Source organism: Mytilus galloprovincialis, chromosome 4, assembly GCF_965363235.1.
Source record: "Mytilus galloprovincialis chromosome 4, xbMytGall1.hap1.1, whole genome shotgun sequence".
Classification (NCBI taxonomy): Eukaryota; Metazoa; Mollusca; class Bivalvia; order Mytilida; family Mytilidae; genus Mytilus; species Mytilus galloprovincialis.
This window is the reverse complement of record NC_134841.1, coordinates 19,229,394-19,243,747: the sequence shown is the minus strand read 5'-3', so window position 1 is coordinate 19,243,747 and position 14,354 is coordinate 19,229,394. Positions and strand designations below refer to the sequence as shown.

The following is a 14,354-nucleotide window of genomic DNA, read 5'->3' as shown; positions in this document are numbered from 1 at the left end:
GTGATAGAGTAGACATTTATTTTGTATGAAAAATATTCCAAAACAAGAGAGATACATTTGATGATCCTAAATACATTTAGTCCATCATTTTTACTGAAATATTTTTCACTACAGTTTTGGATAATAAGGAAATAACTAACTCTAATATTTTCACATAACTATTAAACTTTAATATGGACCATAAATGCTGAAATGGTTTTCTAAATCTAAGCATATGAAAATTTTAAAACTCGTAATTTTGATTTTCTGATTTTGTTTGAATAGATAATCTAAAAATGTAATAACATATTGTTTTGTAAATCTTTTAGTCTGACACAGATTGGCAAATTAGAAATACAGCCATGACATCCTTCCCTACCTTACTTCTACATCTAGGACCTAATGCCAACCATCTTGTTCATGATCTTATCAGGTATGCTATACATTAAGTTAAAGAGGTTTCCAGTTAACACAGATTTTACTTTTATTTTTTAGAAATCTTCAATTAGTATGTGAAGCATTTCAGCATGTTGACACTATTTATTAAAAAAATAATAGAACATTTAGTTATTTCATGTCAAACTTATAAAATATTATATCTATTCAAAAGATAATTGAAATTTGTTTCTATGACATCAAATTAATCAAAAATGCATTTTTTTATACCCCTGCTTTAAAAAAGAGGGGGTATACTGTTTTACATGTCTGTCCATCCGTCAGTCTGTTCCGTGAATATTTTTCATCGCATCTTTCTCCGGAACTACATAACAAGGATTTCTGAAAATTGGTTTCCGGGTTTATGTTAGTCGGCTATACCATGTAATGAGTTTTAAAGATTCATCACTCAACAACTCCTTGTTTACCTTATATGTTCAGGTGGACAGGGGTATCATTAATTAACAGTAGCTCACAAATTCACTTGTATTTCAGTCCTGTTATAGATGATAGAAGTAGAGAAGTTCAGTTATCATTGGCCAATAATGTAGGGATTTTAGCCTGTGTTGTTTGCAGGAAGGCTGTCCTAAGGTAATTAATGTTTATGATACATTTAAGATTGCATTTGTTGTTAGCAATGTTTTTGGTTTCAATTTAATGATCAGAAAAAAGAAGAAATATTCATCATATGATAGAAGGGTATAGTTATGATGTAAATGAAACAAAACTGCCAGGTACTGTAAACCAACTTAATTTCGAGAGCGATTTATATATCTGATTTCTGCTAGGGGAATACAATTGTTGTGTGCATGTCAAACTTTGATCTTCTTTTATATAAGTACATCAAGTAAATCTTGAAAATAATTGAAGCAAAGACTTCTTCGAAAGGACTGTACAGGAATAAAGCATAAGCAAAAATAAGTTTAAAGTCATAAGAAACCTCAAATTTAAAAATATAATGCATATGTATTTTATAACTCAATGGATAGTTTTCATTATAAAACTTATGTACAAATACTTTTTTCTGAAGAAAATTCTTTAATTTGTTCATATTAAGAAGAAGTTTACTTTATATTAAGTGCTTCCTTTCAGGCAGCAATTCCCTGACATATTTTGGGTATTCAAAGTGACCTGCGTGTGATCCATCTCGTAAAAATCTGATGATCGCAATACGCATGGATGTCCTTGAAATAAACTGTTATCTGATTGTACATGTTAAACACAACACTGACCGATTATTAAAAATTTAACAATTATACGAAATTTATGCGAAAAAAATGATAAGATCGTGCACAGAAGACTAAGTTTATGATGTTTGTGTCCATTGGTTCAAGAATTGGAATAGCATTATTTTTCACCGGTCACTCGTTTAAAATGACTTTAATTGCAAGTGTTATGACAATGCTTTTACAAAGAAAGATTCAGTTACAAAGTATTTAATTTTTTAAGTTTCAAAATGAAATTATTTTCTAGACATGAATTCTTGTGAAAAGTTATAAGTTGTTATAAATGATTTCTGTTTCAGGTACAAATCTGATGGGTTGAAAAGTCCTTTTTATGAGTCATTTGAGATACAGTGCTTGTCTTGTGACAACTTGAAAGGTATTTTCAATAGCATAAATTGTCAAAATATCACCCTGCTTGTTCGGGTGCACTCAACTCCAATCTAAATTGACTAGGATTGTCAATTTTTCTGTCGAAAGTCGTGGTTTTCTCTGGGCAATCCCGCTTCCTCCATCAATAAAAATTGGCCGCAACGAAATATCTCAAAAGCTGTGATTAACGTGGCGTTAAAACACCAAAAATCATACCCGGATGAAAGTGTAAACATGGCGCTTCCATTTGTTAAAAACAGTGTCAAAATCAGAGGAAATTTACGGAATTTATGAGAATTTGAAACAAGGAAACATTTTTTTTGAAAGAATATGGAAGAATTGAAGTCAAACTAGTATACTTTTTTGACATAAAATGTCGTTTTATGTACAAAACACTTTGAATGGACATCGTTCAGTGAGGAAATTTTTACAGCCCCATAAAATTTTTCAAAATTTTGCCGTTTTGGGTTAAAAAATTACAATTTGGGGTCAAAGAGCAGAATTTTGAGAATTTCACCTAGAAAATACCGAAAATTTGATTATTTTATGAAGAAAAAATTATCAAAACATGAACAAAACTGTGAACATGGTGTGAATGAAATAAATACACAATAACTACAAACAAGTTTTTATTGACATTTATTATGAAGATCTCCCACTTGAGTAATAATATCCAGGGAAGCCATCGTCTAAGAAAAGCTTCTGTCTGGGCAGCAATCGGTGAAAGGGTTAAAGCTTACTTACCATGAATTCATGGTCAAATCAGCTTGAAATTTAATACACATGTTCATTTTGCTGTGGAATCTCACAGTGAATTTTAATAATTTAAATGAGATTGTAGATTGAGCATGGTTTCATATGAACTTTTTCTGGATTTCACATTGTTTTAATGACTATACTGGACTGTATTAAAGTTTGTAACATAGAATCTCTACAGGAATATAACATCTAATTTCATCAGTGAGAAAGGGAAAACGAAATATCATAAATTTACTTGATAAAGAAGACATTTTGGAAGTGAAAATTTGATAGTTTGGAATAGAATCAACATATACCTTGATATTGTGTGTAAATTGATAACTATGCATATTTAATATGAAGAAGTTAAATATATATCCTGCATTTTATTTTCAGATGAGCAGTCTAACAATGCCTCTAAGAGCAGACCAAACCTAGTGGATCCAAATATGTTTGTTCCTTATCTGACTTTACTGTCATCAGATGATACAACAATCAAGAAAAGTGAGAGATTTAACACCCTATCACTCAATTTTAAGTTTTGATGAAGTTTACAGTTAAAATGACTGCCAAGTCAATACAGAAATGTGTTCATCTCATGTTGATCAAATCTTTTCATTTTACACTATATGACTTGAAACTAATATTTTTGCTCCAGTTTGACATCATCTGCAACATGATTTTTTTTCATAAATTAAGTGTAATCAATGCTATTTATATTGTTGCTTTGTTTCTGTGTTGACAATCCAAACATTATGTTATAGGTATTATAGAGAGTTTAAAGAGAATGTTTGGACATATAGGAGTGAGAGCCAAAAGTTCTACAATAGTCAGTATGTTAGATACAGCCCTAGATGTCCTCGTTGATCCTGATTATAATATCAGAGTTAGTTTTAGGTAAGTTCTACAATAGTCAGTATGTTAGATACAGCCCTAGATGTCCTCATTGATCCTGATTATATCAGAGTTAGTTTTAGGTAAGTTCTACAATAGTCAGTATGTTAGATACAACTCTAGATGTCCTCATTGATCCTGATTATAATATCAGAGTTAGTTTTAGGTAAGTTCTACAATAGTCAGTATGTTAGATACAACTCTAGATGTCCTCATTGATCCTGATTATATCAGAGTTAGTTTTAGGTAAGTTCTACAATAGTCAGTATGTTAGATACAACTCTAGATGTCCTCGTTGATCCTGATTATAATATCAGAGTTAGTTTTAGGTAAGTTCTACAATAGTCAGTATGTTAGATACAGCTCTAGATGTCCTCGTTGATCCTGATTATAATATCAGAGTTAGTTTTAGGTAAGTTCTACAATAGTCAGTATGTTAGATACAACTCTAGATGTCCTCATTGATCCTGATTATAATATCAGAGTTAGTTTTAGGTAAGTTTTACAATAGTCAGTATGTTAGATACTGCTCTAGATGTCCTCGTTGATCCTGATTATAATATCAGAGTTAGTTTTAGGTAAGTTCTACAATAGTCAGTATGTTAGATACAGCTCTAGATGTCCTCGTTGATCCTGATTATAATAACAGAGTTAGTTTTAGGTAAGTTCTACAATAGTCAGTATGTTAGATACAGCTCTAGATGTCCTCGTTGATCCTGATTATATCAGAGTTAGTTTTAGGTAAGTTCTACAATAGTCAGTATGTTAGATACAACTCTAGATGTCCTCATTGATCCTGATTATAATATCAGAGTTAGTTTTAGGTAAGTTCTACAATAGTCAGTATGTTAGATACTGCTCTAGATGTCCTCGTTGATCCTGATTATAATATCAGAGTTAGTTTTAGGTAAATTCTACAATAGTCAGTATGTTAGATACAGCTCTAGATGTCCTCGTTGATCCTGATTATATCAGAGTTAGTTTTAGGTAAGTTCTACAATAGTCAGTATGTTAGATACAACTCTAGATGTCCTCATTGATCCTGATTATAATATCAGAGTTAGTTTTAGGTAAGTTCTACAATAGTCAGTATGTTAGATACTGCTCTAGATGTCCTCGTTGATCCTGATTATAATATCAGAGTTAGTTTTAGGTAAATTCTACAATAGTCAGTATGTTAGATACAGCTCTAGATGTCCTCGTTGATCCTGATTATATCAGAGTTAGTTTTAGGTAAGTTCTACAATAGTCAGTATGTTAGATACAGCTCTAGATGTCCTCGTTGATCCTGATTATAATATCAGAGTTAGTTTTAGGTAAGTTCTACAATAGTCAGTATGTTAGATACAGCTCTAGATGTCCTCATTGATCCTGATTATAATATCAGAGTTAGTTTTAGGTAAGTTCTACAATAGTCAGTATGTTAGATACAACTCTAGATGTCCTCATTGATCCTGATTATATCAGAGTTAGTTTTAGGTAAGTTCTACAATAGTCAGTATGTTAGATACAACTCTAGATGTCCTCGTTGATCCTGATTATAATATCAGAGTTAGTTTTAGGTAAGTTCTACAATAGTCAGTATGTTAGATACAGCTCTAGATGTCCTCGTTGATCCTGATTATAATATCAGAGTTAGTTTTAGGTAAGTTCTACAATAGTCAGTATGTTAGATACAACTCTAGATGTCCTCATTGATCCTGATTATAATATCAGAGTTAGTTTTAGGTAAGTTTTACAATAGTCAGTATGTTAGATACTGCTCTAGATGTCCTCGTTGATCCTGATTATAATATCAGAGTTAGTTTTAGGTAAGTTCTACAATAGTCAGTATGTTAGATACAGCTCTAGATGTCCTCGTTGATCCTGATTATAATAACAGAGTTAGTTTTAGGTAAGTTCTACAATAGTCAGTATGTTAGATACAGCTCTAGATGTCCTCGTTGATCCTGATTATATCAGAGTTAGTTTTAGGTAAGTTCTACAATAGTCAGTATGTTAGATACAACTCTAGATGTCCTCATTGATCCTGATTATAATATCAGAGTTAGTTTTAGGTAAGTTCTACAATAGTCAGTATGTTAGATACTGCTCTAGATGTCCTCGTTGATCCTGATTATAATATCAGAGTTAGTTTTAGGTAAATTCTACAATAGTCAGTATGTTAGATACAGCTCTAGATGTCCTCGTTGATCCTGATTATAATATCAGAGTTAGTTTTAGGTAAGTTCTACAATAGTCAGTATGTTAGATACAGCTGTAGATGTCCTCATTGATCCTGATTATAATATCAGAGTTAGTTTTAGGTAAGTTCTACAATAGTCAGTATGTTAGATACAGCTCTAGATGTCCTCGTTGATCCTGATTATAATATCAGAGTTAGTTTTAGGTAAGTTCTACAATAGTCAGTATGTTAGATACAACTCTAGATGTCCTCATTGATCCTGATTATAATATCAGAGTTAGTTTTAGGTAAGTTTTACAATAGTCAGTATGTTAGATACTGCTCTAGATGTCCTCGTTGATCCTGATTATAATATCAGAGTTAGTTTTAGGTAAATTCTACAATAGTCAGTATGTTAGATACAGCTCTAGATGTCCTCGTTGATCCTGATTATAATATCAGAGTTAGTTTTAGGTAAGTTCTACAATAGTCAGTATGTTAGATACAGCTCTAGATGTCCTCGTTGATCCTGATTATAATATCAGAGTTAGTTTTAGGTAAGTTCTACAATAGTCAGTATGTTAGATACAGCTCTAGATGTCCTCGTTGATCCTGATTATAATATCAGAGTTAGTTTTAGGTAAGTTCTACAATAGTCAGTATGTTAGATACAACTCTAGATGTCCTCGTTGATCCTGATTATAATATCAGAGTTAGTTTTAGGTAAGTTCTACAATAGTCAGTATGTTAGATACTGCTCTAGATGTCCTCATTGATCCTGATTATATCAGAGTTAGTTTTAGGTAAGTTCTACAATAGTCAGTATGTTAGATACAGCTCTAGATGTCCTCGTTGATCCTGATTATATCAGAGTTAGTTTTAGGTAAGTTCTACAATAGTCAGTATGTTAGATACAACTCTAGATGTCCTCGTTGATCCTGATTATATCAGAGTTAGTTTTAGGTAAGTTCTACAATAGTCAGTATGTTAGATACAACTCTAGATGTCCTCGTTGATCCTGATTATAATATCAGAGTTAGTTTTAGGTAAGTTTTACAATAGTCAGTATGTTAGATACAGCTCTAGATGTCCTCGTTGATCCTGATTATATCAGAGTTAGTTTTAGGTAAGTTCTACAATAGTCAGTATGTTAGATACAGCTCTAGATGTCCTCGTTGATCCTGATTATAATATCAGAGTTAGTTTTAGGTAAGTTCTACAAAAGTCAGTATGTTAGATACAGCTCTAGATGTCCTCATTGATCCTGATTATTATATCAGAGTTAGTTTTAGGTAAGTTCTACAATAGTCAGTATGTTAGATACAGCTCTAAATGTCCTTGTTGATCCTGATTATATCAGAGTTAGTTTTAGGAAAGTTCATTTATAGTCTATTCACTCGTAGCTATTTAAGAAGCTATTGTAAACCCAACTTTTTACGCAAGCAATTTATTTTCACAATTTTTGGGAGCAGAAAAATAATGTGAAAATAACTCTTGGCAAATATGTAAAACTCAGATCTTTACACCATGTTAATTAGAAAATCATGGATTTAAATAGCAACGATGTGGACAAGAAATGGTTAAACATGAAATAAAGTATCTGTGACAGTAATCTTCATATTTGTATTATGCTTATGATTGATTTGACTTCTGAATTTTAAGAAAAATCCCATTGTAATTAAACCTTATTAATATGTGGTTCATTGAAAATTCTTAAATGAATCTGTTTGAATTATTTTTAGCAAAGTTGTGCCATACCTAGTAGGTGAAAACTGTAATGAGACAAATCAAAGAATAGTGACCAAACTGAAGGAAGCTTACTATGCAGCATGTATGGAACAGAATATCAGGCTTCAGGAAACCATTGTTCTAACACTCGCTCAGTTTGGAAGGTTAGCATTTAATGTTTTATAAAGTGGCATTTAGTAATATGCAGATTTAATTAGACAATATCATACACATTTCGCATGGGAAAATAAATGTGTTGATTGAATAAATTATTTTTGATATGTTCTATAGTTTAAACAAAGCAAACGCTCGTGTCACATAGTTCTCCTGCTGAATGTATACTGGGGAAGGTAAGACATTTTTGATAGGTGTAGTTATGCATCCTTTGCTTATTTTTTATCTGTGTAATTTTTGTGTTTTCTTCTGTTTAAATTTTTCTTCTATCAGAATAACTTTACTAGGTTTCTCATATCAGAACATGGATTCTACAATCTTTTTCATAAGTTTGAAGTTTGTCAGTGCATACAATACCAATAAAATCTATCAAAGATATATAAAATTGTTTTTAAAGTTCCTTTGGAATTCCAGATTTTGTATATGTAATTATAGATGTAAATTTCAGAATAGCAGAAAATGAGCAGTTATTGGTAGTGATACTGAATTTGTTGGAGAGTATGATATCCCCTATACCACTTATTGCCGCTGTGGCTTTTGAACAGGTGTGTAATGAAGCTTTAACAAACTTTTCAATGAATGAGGCTAAGTTTTTTTGATGAACTCTCTAAAACTTTGCCAGTCAGTACTGGCAGGACCAATAAATTTCAACAACTCTGTGTAACTGATGAATAAACTACAGCACAATTAATCATGCTATGATTCAAATTAAATAGCTATTGTAAAAATTGAATACTTAATTTGTTTCTTGCAAGGTTTTACAGAGTAAATAATGGCATATTTTTGTACAGAGGGATACAATAGGAAGACATAAGTTAAATATATTTATATTGAAACATATTTGATATCACTTACTGTATAATAGAAACCACATATGCAAATTTTGGTTTGAACTTCATATCAAATATTAAATGAAGCTGAGTAATGTTTTTGACACAAGACATTGTGATATAATTGAAATCAAATATGTAGAACAAATATGTAAACTGCTCAATAAAAAGGTACAGATATGTAACAAAGTGAAATTTAGATTCAATGTTGAATTTGAAACCATAACTGAAGTTTAACTGTAACCACATATTGATTTTGCAGTTTGACATAAACTAGTTTTTCTTTATATTACAGTTGAAGTATGTTGCCCAGTACAAGAAAATGAAGACACAAGATCTTTTCATGAGATCCAGGCTACCTATCTGTAAAGTAAGGTTAAAGTTCATTGTTTATTTGACCTTCTAGTTTAAAAGTTATTATGTATTGCAACAATACTGTTCGAATAGCTAACTAACTGGTGGTGTTTGACGAACTGGACTGGCTGGTAAGCCCTCTTTTGTGGTGTCAGTTTTATCCATAGGTTCTTGCATATATAGGCATTTGGTTAATGAAGAAGTAAATGCAAGTTTAGTAAAGATATGAGAATAATTTAAGACTTCTTATGAATCTTTTCTGTACACACTCCTTTGTTTTTGGAATAAAAGCAAGCAAACAACAACTTAGATAAAATAAAAGGTTAAGTAGGAATCTTTCATCATTCAATTTAATTCAATGTATGTTTTTCATGCTACAATGCCTAATTCATGAAATATGAAAAAGAGGAAAGGAATGTTACAAGTTATTTATGAATTACTTAGCATGAAACTAATTATTTCAATTGATATTTTAACTTTTAACTATGGTTTACAGTTCTTGGCAGAAGCCATGCACCAGAAAATGTTATCCTGTAATGATGCGGATGCTGCTACAGATATCCTGAAAGATGTAACCAAGGTTCTAGACTTCCCTGATGATAAGAGATTTTTACAGGTAAAATGGTATCATGGTTCTAGTGAAGGTCATTCTTTATTGTCATTATTATGTTGGTTTATAAGAATAGAAGAATGTTGTTTGATTGTCAATAGGACAACTATCCACAATAGAACAAACAATGTAGATATACATGGGATAGTGGTTTCAAATTTTTTCTAGTAAAGTATGAGCACATTTTTCTAAAAAAAAAGTACTTAACAGAAGGTGGTTACATATAGTCAGCAGCTTGGCTGTGATAGTTGTGCCTTTCAGATCTGTCAGATACCTACTTCCTGTTATCCAATATCTTGAAGCTTGACAACCTTTGGCATTCTTGTTTTTAATTTTGAAAATGAATAATTTACCTTTTTAACCGGATTTTTGTGACAAAAATGTCGGTTATTGATTTGGGGATGTACGGCGGTCGGGCGGGCGGGCGGGCGGGCGGGCGGGCGGGCGGGCGGGAATCAAATGTTGTCCGTGCATTAACTCATGAACCGTTCAACCAAAGCTTTTAAAATTTTAATATGTTGTTACTGACAACTAAATGAAGGTCAAGTTCAATAATGGCGATTTTGACTTTAACCGTTCAGGAGTTATGGTTCTTGAAAGATTGAAAAATGGAGTTTACAGTCGTGTCCGTGCATTTACGCATGAACTGTTCTACCTAAGCTTCCCAAATTTTAATATGTTGTTACTGATGACAAAATGGAGGTCAAATTCAATAATGGCGATTTTGACTTTTACCGTTCAGGAGTTATGGTTCTTGAAAGATTGAAAAATGGAGTTTCCAGTCGTGTCCGTGCATTTACGCATGAACTGTTCTACCTAAGCTTCCCAAATTTTAATATGTTGTTACTGATGACAAAATGGAGGTCAAGTTCAATAATGACGATTTTGACTTTTACCGTTCAGGAGTTATGGTTCTTGAAAGATTGAAAAATGGTGTTTCCAGTCGTGTCCGTGTCATGAACCATTCAACCAAAGCTTTTGAAATTTTTATATGTTGTTACTGATGGCAAATTAAAAGTCAAGTTCAATTATGACGATTTTGACTTTTACTGTTCAGGAGTTATGGTTCTTGAAAGATTGTGAAATGGCGTTTCCATTCACGTTGTTGCATTTACTAATGAACCATTCAATCTAAGCTTTTCAAATTTTAAGATGTTGATACTGATGACAAAATGGAGGTCAAATTTGATATTGACGATTTTCACTTTCACCATTCATCAGTAATGGTTCTTGTGATATTGCCAGGACACAAATAAATATTAATAAATCCGGTTTGCTGTCTTTGTGACAGCCTCTTGTTAAAATGTTTATTGTTTTTTACAGTCAGCCAACAAATTTATAGTACCACACTTAGTGAGCATAGCAACACCAGAGGCATCTAATTTATTGAAGAAGATATCAGTGCTGGTTGATCTCCCAGTAAGTCACTTTAAGTGTTATGACTGAATCTTTGACACTAATGTTGGAATACAAGTATCTTTGTTATTATTCTGTAATGTTGAAGGACAATACACTCTCTAAGAGCAAAATTGGAGGATTGCTAAGAATGGGTTTCATAATGGAAATAAAGGATATTTATCCATGACACAAAATTAGTACATGCACAGCAAAAAACACAGAAAGCAACAGAACATATGTCTTTTATATAGATCTGTTTTTCATCTCATAGTAACATTGATCAAAAACATTGATCAAAAACTCACACCTCTCTGTAAGTTTAAGACAGCCAGCCCCTAGAACTGGTTTGAGTGGAAATAATGTTTATTTTGTGAAGTGCATATAATGCAGAAAAGATCCCTTATTGATGTGCATCGAAATATGCAAAGAAAAATTGTGAATTGATACCATGAAAATTGGTGATGTTATCCAATCAAAATGAGCGTTATAAATGATGTTGCATTAGAATAGTTGTTTGATTTACTTACAGAACAGGAAGAAGATAATGATGGAGAATATAAAGTATATATTTCCTTATATAGCTATCTACTTCCAAGAGGCAGAACAGGGAAAAGCTATGAAGTTTTTACAGGTAAAAATTTATTAATATTAAATAAGTTATATACAAAGAAAAGAAATAATAACATAATTCAAAAATAAACGAAATCCTGTTCTGGTCAGAAGTTGCTTTCTACTATATTACTGTCTTATTGCTAATTATTCTCACTGTTATACATAAATGATATCTACCTTTATTTTATCTAACTTTTTGAAGATTTATTTTTAATAACAACTTGTTTAAAATATTTTTGAAAAACTTTTTTTTATACTTTTGAATAATCATGTTGATATTAAGAGTAACCAACCTTTGTATAGAAAGGTTTTATCCAAGGTAAAAAAATCATTTTAGAAAGAGACAGCATTTGACATGGAACAGTTACACAATGAGTTACTCCTACATCTGGGTACACATTATCAAAAGGTTATTATTGATGATATTTATATGTACCAAATAATAGTCTTTTGAAATTTTTTTTTTATACTTTTGAATAATCATATTGATATTAAAATGAACCTTTGCTTTATATTAAGGGTAATCTTTTTTCATTTTAGAAAGAGACGGCATTTGACATGGAACAGTTACTAAGATGTCAGTTTCAGACAACACACAATGAGTTACTCCTACATCTGGGTACACATTATCAAAAGGTTAATATCAATGACATCAGTATGCTCTAAAATTAAAAATTCAGTCTTGGATAAATCATTGAAGTAATTATAAAAGAGAGAAAAAAATCTTTAATGGAACAATAAGTTGCCAAATAAAAGTTGACAATTATGTATGAACAAACTTTTTTATTGATACATTTAACCTTCATTGGTGTCATGAACATGGAAAAATAAACCATGGATTGCCAAAATGTTAGTATCTTGAGACTTAAAGTAAGATTGTTATAAGCCTATGTTAGAGGCCTAATAAAAACTTTGAAGCAGAGAACACCAATACAAGAGATGATCCCTTGCTTCTAGATTTGTTCTGTGCATTCAGTAATTTTGTTGTGAATAAGTACACCACATCTCTCATTTTCGATATAAGTGATAAGTTTTATGATTTAATCCCAACATTAGTGTTTGAACAGTTTGATTCAATTTTGAATATTTGAACGTTTTATATTGTTATTAGAAAGTTAGTAAAAAAAGTTATATATGCAAACTGAAAATTTTATTAAAATATCAATGCATCTTTTGTTATGCTGCCCCTGAAGAAACTCATAATTTACTTTTAAGAGATTAAAATTTTTAGGTGTTCAGTGGGCTGACTGTGCTATCTAAATGTGTAAAGACTCAGGGATATGAAGAACCACAAACAATGACATCTGCAGAAATGGTAAATACAGGCAGAATAGAACAATTACGTAACAATACATGCACTACTTACTGAATTATACATCTTAATCTTTCTGTCTCATGGCAAAGCGTAACATTCTTGCTGATTCAAACAAGAAAAGAACAGAGGAGTTATAATACATACTTTATACATTCTGAAGTTTCTGGTAGGGGACTTTAGTGGAGTTGTTGATCAACATATACCTTAAAAAATACATCACTTTATAAATTCATCTTGAATATTTCCAAAAATGACAAGGTACAGTGGATCTGCTGATAAAGGGTAGCAGTTTTAATTGGGTAATCTTAGATGCTCCTGTAACCTCAATTATGAAATTATGTGAAAGTATAAAAAGAAGCCATCAATCCAAACAAGTAAAAACACTTGCACTACTTTATTCCATTACTTGATAAGCATATTCTAGTGTGAATAAACTAATCATTGATACCAGGATTTAAATTCTGTATTTGCACAAGACATCCGTTTCAACTATGAAAGACTCATCAGTGAAGTATAAAAACAGCCATGCAATATTCGTATTTTTCGATTGAATATTTATTAGACCATCATTTAGTTTTAACCACATTATACTTACAGGCAGACTATTTACAGCCTAAACTACTTGGTGTGATTGGATTCTTTGATTTACAGCTGTTGAATAACAACATTCCTCTAGAAGATAAGAAATTGGTAAATCAGTACACTTCATTTTATGTTGCCTAATCAGTTTTACTTGAAACATGTATATTGTAGTAACAGAAAATGTTTGAACATCTGTCAGCAAGGTGAAGCACACTTTAATATTCCAACTAAATATCTGTTGATCATCAGAGGATATGTCATGAACAGAATTCTTGAAAAGTGGTGGTCCGAAGGTTTCAACCACCAAAATTTCCAAAGGACAACTACAATTTTGGTATTTAGCAATAGAAATAATAGCAAGGACCAGCAGATTTCTTCAATGACCACCAGGAAAAGAAAGATTTCGAAAACTCTGCACATATAAGGTTGGAATGTCTGTCTGCAATAATGACTTATTTACTTATCCTGTTCATCCCCATTGGGGCATAAGGTCGCAAGAATGACGTTGATAATTTATACAGTAAGATGTAAATAAGGGGCTGGCGGATTATCCTTTTATGAGCTTTGCTCTTTGTAATTCTGGCTTTAGACTGTTTCTTTTAAAAAAGGAAAAGTACTCTGTAATAGATCAATCTTGATCATTTAGAAAATACTTCTTTATGTTTTGTTTCTTAGACATTAGAAAGTTTGACAGCCATTATCAGACTGATGGGTAGAAAACACATTGGTATGATACGATATAAGATTGTGAACACACTGAGGATAGGATTACAGATCACAGACAGAGATATACAAGAGATATCATGTAAAGCCTGGGATTGTTTTGTTAAAAGGTTAGCTTTCAATTGGTCAATTTATGAAACATGGTTTAGATGGTAAATATAAGGGAAAGTACTTGTATTGAAATGTGAAATTTTACCATTTATATTACAAATATAGTAATGGG

The 14,354-nt window shown here is 31.5% G+C and overlaps 1 protein-coding gene across 2 annotated transcripts in view; it reads left to right on the top strand.

The window, feature by feature from the left end:
• LOC143071555 (serine/threonine-protein kinase ATR-like) overlaps positions 1-14,354 on the top strand; it is an 85,905-nt gene that overhangs the window by 33,151 nt on the left and 38,400 nt on the right. For both annotated transcript variants that reach the window (XM_076245927.1, XM_076245926.1), the window contains 15 exons: positions 309-412; positions 910-1,005; positions 1,940-2,016; positions 3,144-3,251; positions 3,512-3,644; positions 7,548-7,697; positions 8,156-8,252; positions 8,833-8,907; positions 9,388-9,507; positions 10,825-10,920; positions 11,429-11,530; positions 12,052-12,147; positions 12,743-12,826; positions 13,424-13,516; positions 14,084-14,241. In XM_076245927.1, the coding sequence (XP_076102042.1) occupies positions 309-412; positions 910-1,005; positions 1,940-2,016; positions 3,144-3,251; positions 3,512-3,644; positions 7,548-7,697; positions 8,156-8,252; positions 8,833-8,907; positions 9,388-9,507; positions 10,825-10,920; positions 11,429-11,530; positions 12,052-12,147; positions 12,743-12,826; positions 13,424-13,516; positions 14,084-14,241 (1,589 nt within the window). The remainder of the gene's footprint in view (positions 1-308; positions 413-909; positions 1,006-1,939; positions 2,017-3,143; positions 3,252-3,511; positions 3,645-7,547; positions 7,698-8,155; positions 8,253-8,832; positions 8,908-9,387; positions 9,508-10,824; positions 10,921-11,428; positions 11,531-12,051; positions 12,148-12,742; positions 12,827-13,423; positions 13,517-14,083; positions 14,242-14,354) is intronic.